Source organism: Primulina tabacum, chromosome 8 (genome assembly GCF_025594145.1).
Source record: "Primulina tabacum isolate GXHZ01 chromosome 8, ASM2559414v2, whole genome shotgun sequence".
Classification (NCBI taxonomy): domain Eukaryota; kingdom Viridiplantae; phylum Streptophyta; class Magnoliopsida; order Lamiales; family Gesneriaceae; genus Primulina; species Primulina tabacum.
The window spans coordinates 1,962,628-1,970,934 of record NC_134557.1 but is presented as its reverse complement, the minus strand read 5'-3'; the positions used below and the strand labels follow the sequence as shown (position 1 = coordinate 1,970,934).

At 42.1% G+C, this 8,307-nt stretch overlaps 1 protein-coding gene across 1 annotated transcript; it reads left to right on the top strand.

Moving 5' to 3' along the window:
• Positions 1-3,757: 3,757 nt before the first annotated feature.
• Positions 3,758-5,152, top strand: LOC142554282 (uncharacterized). Its single transcript, XM_075664965.1, has one exon. It carries the CDS (start codon positions 3,758-3,760, stop codon positions 5,150-5,152), a length of 1,395 nt encoding a protein of 464 aa, XP_075521080.1.
• Positions 5,153-8,307: the final 3,155 nt, after the last annotated feature.

The window sequence follows — 8,307 nt, the reverse complement described above, 5'->3', positions numbered from 1 at the left end:
AAAATAATTGCGGTCAACTAAATGATAAAGGTGGAATCAATGTTAATGGAAAAACTAGTCATGCAATTAAGGTACATGTTTATCTTGTTATGTATTCATTGAGTGCGAGGAGCTGGATTTCATGCTTGGAAGTTACCAGTTCAAGTACCATTAGAGCACAAAAGAGCTTACCGAGACACTTCTATACATGGTTCGCCGGAACGGTTGCGGTGCTTGGAACGGCAACTACCGTTCCAGTTCCAATGTTATGTTGCGGAACGGTTGCGGAACGGAACGCTTGTATAAAAAAAATTAATAAATTCAAAAAATTGGTAAAAAATTTTAAATATAAATTACATCATACTAAAAAATAAAATATATGAAGTTATTACAAATTAATATATCAATACAAAACTATTTTACAATAATAGCACAATAAGAAATACACACTAAAAATTATAACATACCAAAGCTAATACCATGAAGAGTGACGCGAAGGAGCGAAATCATTGTTATATTCTTCATCAGTATCTCGTAGATTAAATTGATTTCGAACATTTGGATATTGACGTGATTGTCCATAGGGATATTGATTAGATTGAGATGACGAAAGATCATTAGAATTGGATGACTGATTTTGTAATAGTATTTCGTCACGACGATTATAGATCTGAATCTACGATACACAACAGAACTATCAACTGTACTTGAAGATCTATACTCGGGAGCATGACGTCCAACACCACGCCATATAGATGATGAAGATTCATTGTATCTATCACCAATATATTGAGAGGACCCATAATCAAATCCACGATGTCTAATTTCATGTGTACCAGATGTTGAAAAATCAAATGATCTATCAAAAGAATCGTGTCTATAATTATAATTACCCTGATATCCATATCCACCTAATTGATATGCAGTCGGATCATACCCAACATGCTGAGAGTCCCAATTGTAACTCATCGATCCATAATTATCTGTCATTTGAATTTGTCGATTTCCCCCCAATCCAAGACATCTTATATGTTCTTCGACACCCATGTATGGTTGAGTAAAATTAGCTGAGTGTTCTTTATCACTAGCACTAGAGAATTCTGATAAACTTTCCAAGAAACGACGTTGTTCCTCAATTCCAGGATGGTAACCATTGTGAAGACCATGCACTATGGAAGTGCACCAATTGTGGAGGAACTCATACAGCCAAAATCACTCCATTTCAGCATAAATCTCGAGTGAGCACCTTGAACCAAAAAGTGGCCACATTCATCCGGGAGAGGTTAGTGCAATCACCCATTGATTAAGCCATCAGCGTCATTCGTGGAGCCATCAACGCAGCGTCATTCGTGGAGCGACTTCAGAGCTTACCTTGTAGCAGATTATTCGTGCCTATAAAAAGGAAGGCTCCTCATTCGAAACTTGCACATCCAAATTCTCGAAATCCTCTCTAGCAGCACCGTATTCTCGAAGCTCTTCTCCCTCTAGTAACAAAGCTCTGCCGCAATCTCACCGTTCACGTTTACGTTTCCTTGAGCAGTCAGAATACGGTAAGTGGGCTTTTGCTATATATCTTTCTTTGTAAGTGGGTTCTTGATACTATTTTATTTGGCACACTTATTTCTTTTTAAGTGGGCATAATATGTTTCGAAAATAAATTAAACATGACTTTGAAAATTCGGTCGGCGTGATATATTCATTTCCATTTGGTATTGAAATCCCTTGAATTGTTCTTTGTTCGATATCAGTTAAATATGTGAAAGCATGTTTGAATTTTTTTGAAATGCACTGTAATGACTCGATTTAGAAATGGTAAAGGAAATTCCGAACTTTGATATACTTTGTTTAGGCCCTGATGCGGTGGGTTATAATAACCGTCCCTTTGGCCTCGCCCCTTAGAGGAGTAACATATAGGGGACTGATCAGTAAAAAAAAACTATAGAAAATGAGATGATTTTCAGTGCTATATTCGTATTTGTGTTAGTATTTGATTCAACGTGCTTAATATTGAAATTTTGATAATTTATTCATATGTATATCCTCGATAATGGTCATGCGCGATCGGCCCCCATTTACTGAGTATTTCTCAAAAATACTCACCCCTTACTTTCCCACCCAGATAAGAATGAGAATCAAATTGAGGATGAGGAGCAAGACTACTTTTGGGGAGGGTGATGAAGCAGTCTAATTCGGGACCCGTCGATTATTCTGTCTTATGATTTCAGTATCGTGTATTTACGCTTCCGCATGTTTCTATTTCTTTTGAGTTGTAAAGACAGTGAACTTTTGGGAAATTTATGATAATAAACTGGTTTCGGTTTATGATGTACTACGAGGCTAGTTGTTTTTCGATCGTGTGGTTGTTAAACAACGCCGGTGTCATAACCCGGTCTCGGAGCGTGACATTTAAGTGGTATCAGAGCCGCCAGGTTCATAATCCGGTTGGGGAAGGAAACTGTAAAAAAAAAAACAAAAAAATTCGGCGGAATTTTATAAATCGGCCAATGGTATCCCCTCCGAAACGGCCCAACGATCAAGACTCCCGACCCTAATCGGGAGCTACAGCGCGAAATCGCGAAATTCCTTCGTTTAGGCCTCCGAAACCTCGATTTTGCCGTTTTAGGAAAGTTTTGTAACTCCTATAACTTTTCGTAGGAAACTCCGAATTTAATTCCGTCAACTGTTCTGGAATTCTCTCGACATGTGCTTCGAATCCATATGTCTATCCCGAAACTTTCCATTTTTGGAAATTTTCGAAAAGTTTTATTTATTTTCCTTTATTTGACTCTAAATGACTCTGATATTTTATTCTGGCCTATTTTTGATATTCTGAGCATTTCTCTTTTTCCAGGAAATGGCTCGCATACGTTTAACTGCCCGTAAGAGTGTAGCTTCGATTACTCATAGAGAGACGTTCCAGCTAGACAGTCCCTGACCTCGCCCACGCGCTCAGTCTCCTATACGTTTAGATGATTTGGCTCTAGCACGCCACGATAGGACGGTTAGGAGGCTGAGAGCTAGCAATCTGGAGAGGAGGAAGCAAGTGGAGGATCTGACTACCAAGCTATTGGCAGCAGAAAAGAGGATCGATCAGGTATATGAGATGTTCCAACTCGTTAATGAAGATAACGACGAACTGCGAGAGTCATTACAACTGACGAGGGGCCAAACCAAACAAGCTATGGATGAATTGGACCGACGTACCGTAGAATTGGCTGAAGCTCGTCACGCACGGGTAAGAGATAAGGAGAGAATGGAAGAGTCCTGGAAGGTGGTCATGCAATTGTCAGAAAATAACCAAAGGCTATCAAAAGAGATAGACGAAAGGAAGGCAAGAGAAAAGGCACTCATCCAGAAGGATCAAGCAAACTGCGCGCGTGCAAAGAATGAGTTGGACAACGCGATAGGGAAGATTCTGACTCATAGGGAACAAATTGCTGAATTAGAATCGGAGAATCAAGACCTGCAGATGCAGCTGGCAGAGTTTTTAGACCCGGATGTGCCGGAGGAGGATTCCGAGGAGGAAGAAGCCCCACCTGACGTAGCCGTGGGGAATGGAGAGATAGCAGATTAGAATATTTTAGTGAACCATTTTTAGTTTATTTCCGTTGTTGCTATTCCAGTAAATCCCCATTCAGTTGTTTATGTTTATTTGAGAAATCAATAAAAGTTGTTATTTCGATTACTTGTTGGCGTCAATTTATTTTCGCACAAATTATTCAATGAATTCTATCAGTTTGTACAACAAATATCTTAGAAACTTGTACGCTTGTAGGAGATGGCCGGAAGACCTCCCCGAAACAATCGCAACCCGCGATACGCAAACGTTAACAACCGCAACAACAATGAGGAAGATCCGAATGCTGACGGCAATCCACCTCCCAGAGTGGGCCTGAGCCAAGTAGATTTAATGGCTATAGCCACCATAGTGGCAATAACTATCCAGGGTTTGGGAAACCCCAATGGTAACGGTAATCAGCAGCCACAACCACCACCGGCACAGAATGGGATCAAGTATCATTATGAGTCCCTTCGTAAGAACCGTTGCCCAGTGTTCAAGGGAGACGCCGACCCTGAGAGTAGCCAGAGTTGGTTGAAAAGCGTGGAAACCCAACTGCGACTGCTAGAGATACCTGAGGCACTTAAGGTAGAGGTGATAGTGCCATTCCTGGAGGATAAGGCAAGCAAGTGGTGGGAAACCGTCTCACCTACCCTGACAGCCGCCGGAGCAATCACTTGGAAACAATTCAGAGATGTCTTTCTCAAACAGTATTTCTCAGCAGAAGTCAGACTTCAGAAACTGAGCGAGTTTGAGAACTTCTCGCAAACTCTAGACATGTCAGTGGTAGATTACACCTCCCAATTCAATGACTTTGGAACTTATGCCCCGACAATCATGGCAGATGAAGTTCTAAAGATGCACAGATACAAGAAGGGTTTGATCAGCCGTATCCAGTCATCCTTAGCAGTTTACCAACCTACAAGCTTTGCTGATTTAATGGGAGCAGCGATAAGAGCTGAGACGGATATCAAGCGTCGGGAGAACGAGAACAAGAATAAGCGACCTCTTACTGGACAGTCATCTCAAGGGAAGCCACCATTCAAGAGACCGAATCAGTCCAGTGGACCCTTCAAAGGTGCTTCGTCCCACCCAACTTACCAAGAACCAAAGATGTGCCCCAAATGTAATAATCGTCATTCTGGAGAATGCCACCGACAGACGGGAGCATGTTTCAATTGTGGGAAATTAGGGCATCGAATTGCTAACTGCCCCGAGCCATTGAAGAGAAGTACCAAGCCTAATGCTGATGCTAACCTCAACAAGCCAAGGGAGAATAAGTCCAACGCTCGTGTGTTTGCAATAACCCAAGAAGAAGCAGATGATGCAAACGATGTCGTGGCAGGTACCATTTTTGTCAATGAAATGCCAACTTATGTGTTATTTGATAGTGGTGCCACTCATTCATTTATATCTAAGAGGTTCACTAAGAAACTAGGGCTTACGCTTGAATTACTAGTTGAACCATTTAGAGTAGCGACTCCTACTAGTAAGACAGTCGAAACACATAGAGTGCACCGAAAGTGTAAAATCTGTATCAATGAGCACCTATTCCAAGCAGAATTGATACAACTGAACATGGTGGAGTTCGATATCATCTTAGGAATGGATTGATTAGCAAGAAACAATGCGATGGTAGACTGCAAGGGAAAGAGTGTTAGGCTCCGAACCCCGAACCAAAAAGAGGTCGTGTATCATGGCAAATCCAAGGAACGGAAGTCACTTCTTTCCGCATCCCAAGCATGGAAAGCCATGAAATCTGGAGCAGATATCTATCTAGCAACGGTTAACGCAGTAAAGGAAGAAATTGAACTTAAACCGGGGGACATCCCTATCGTGCGAGATTTCCCAGACGTCTTTCCAGAGGAACTACCAGGGACAGTCCCGGATCGAGAAATTGAGTTCGAAATCAATTTAGTGCCTGAAGCGGCAGCCATCTCCAAGGTACCGTACAGAATGGCACCAGCTGAACTTAAGGAGCTAAAGGAGCAACTTCAAGAATTGTTAGACAAAAAGCATATTCGACCAAGTGCGTCTTCATGGGGAGCTCCAGTACTTTTTGTCAAGAAGAAAGATGGGAGCATGAGGCTGTGCATTGACTATAGGGAATTGAATAAGATCACTATCAAGAACAAATACCCTCTTCCAAGGATAGATGACCTGTTTGATCAGCTTAAGGGAGCCACAGTATTTTCCAAATTGGATTTGAGAACGGGCTACCACCAATTGAAGGTCAGGGCTGAAGACATCCCAAAGACGGCCTTTCAGACAAGGTATGGACACTACGAATTCACCGTGATGCCCTTTGGTCTGACAAATGCACCAGCAGCCTTTATGGACCTAATGAACAGAGTATTCAAGCCGTTCCTAGATCGGTTCATAGTGGTATTCATTGATGACATCCTTGTCTATTCTCCCAGCAAAGAAGATCACGAAGAGCATCTTCGCCTCACTCTACAAACTTTAAAGGAGAAAGAACTCTATGCCAAGTTCAAGAAATGTGAATTCTGCCTAAATAGTGTGTCCTTTTTAGGGCATGTGATATCGGAAGCAGGAGTATCAGTGGATCCAAAGAAAGTGGAGTCAATTCTAGATTGGTCAAAACCGAAAAACGCCTCAGACATTAGAAGCTTTCTTGGACTGGCAGGCTATTACAGGAAATTCGTCGAAGGATTCTCTTCCATAGCCGTACCATTAACAAGACTTACTCAAAAGAATTCTAAATTCATTTGGGATGACAACTGCGAGAAAAGTTTTCAGACATCGAAAGAAAAGCTTGCGTCTACACCAGTGTTAGTCTTGCCCACTGAAGATAAGGATTTCACCATCTACAGTGACGCATCGAAGGAAGGGTTGGGATGTGTACTCATGCAAGAAGAAAGAGTGATTGCCTATGCATCAAGGCAGTTGAAGCCGCATGAACGAAATTATCCCACTCACGACCTCGAACTGGCAGCAGTCGTCTTTGCTTTGAAGATATGGAGACATTATCTCTATGGCTCCAAGTGCGAAATCTTCACGGACCACCAGAGCCTCAAATACTTGTTCACCCAAAAGGAATTAAATATGAGACAAAGGCGATGGATTGAGCTGTTGAAGGATTATGACTTGACCATAAGCTACCATCCAGGTAAGGCAAACAAAGTAGCTGATGCTTTGAGTCGGAGGAATATGAGTAAGGTTACCTTAGCTGCACTCTCCGCTCAACCATGTCTGCGAGAAATCGTCAAGTTGAACCAGGATCGAGACCCCGTTCTAGTAAAACTTAAGGAACAAGCTAAGGAAGCAAAGTCTCAAGATACTCAGATCGACGACAAAGGAGTCCTTTGGATGAAAGGACGATTGTGTGTACCAGACATAGATAACCTTCGACAAGAACTAATGTCAGAAGCACATAAGTCGAAATTTTCAGTCCATCCTGGCAGTACCAAGATGTACAGAGACTTAAAGAAGAATTTCTGGTGGAGTGGAATGAAAAAGGATGTTGCGATATTTGTTTCCAAATGTCTTGTGTGCCAACAGGTCAAAGCAGAGCACCAAAGACCTGGAGGACTTCTTCAACCTCTAGAAATTCCAGAATGGAAATGGGAACATATCTCCATGGACTTTGTGGTTGGGTTACCAAAGTCTAGACAAAGCCATGATGGCATCTGGGTAATCGTAGATAGACTCACAAAATCTGCGCATTTCTTACCCGTCCGCATGAACTATAATTTGGACAAGCTAGCCACATTGTACATGAATAACATCGTACGATTACATGGGGTTCCAGCCAGCATCTTGTCAGACAGAGACCCGAGGTTTGTATCTCGTTTTTGGAAGAGTTTTCAACAAGCCATAGGAACTAAGGTCACCCTCAGTACGGCCTACCACCCTCAGACCGATGGTCAAACAGAGAGGACAATTCAAACTTTAGAAGACAAGCTGAGAGCGTGTGCCCTAGACTTTAGCGGTAATTGGAGTGAACATTTGCCTTTGATTGAGTTTGCTTACAATAACAGTTTTCACAGCAGCATCGGAATGGCGCCGTATGAAGCTCTGTATGGGCGAAAATGTCGGTCACCACTATATTGGGATGAAGTAGGAGAAAAGGCCATCACTGGACCCGAATTGATCCAAGAAACAGTTGATAAAATCACTATAATCAAGGAGAGACTTAAAGTGGCACAAGACCGACAGAAAAGTTGGGCTAATTTGAAAAGAAGACCAGTGGAATTCATAGCGGGAGATAAAGCATACTTGAAAGTATCACCAATGAAAGGTGTGGTTCGATTCAACAAACCCGGGAAACTGAACCCTAGATATGTTGGACCTTTTGAAATTCTAGGGAAAGTGGGTACACTTGCATACAGATTGGCACTCCCACCGAGTATGTCTAGAATCCATAATGTTTTCCATGTGTCACAACTAAAAAGATATGTTTCGGATCCAAGCCACATCCTCGAAGCTGAACCATTCCTAATCGAGGGAGACTTGAATGAAGGCCTTACTTATAAGGAAGCCCCGATCAGAATTGTGGATGCCAAAGACCAAGTGCTAAGACGACGAACGATTCCATACGTCAAACTACAATGGTCCAATCACACCGAAAGAGAAGCCACTTGGGAACTCGAAGAGAAAATGATAAACCATTACCCTTACCTTTTCGAAGGACAAGATAATCCAAGTTTCGAGGACGAAACTTACATTAAGGAGGGGAGAATGTGAAGACCATGCACTATGGAAGTGCACCAATTGTGGAGGAACTCATACAGCCAAAATCACTCCAT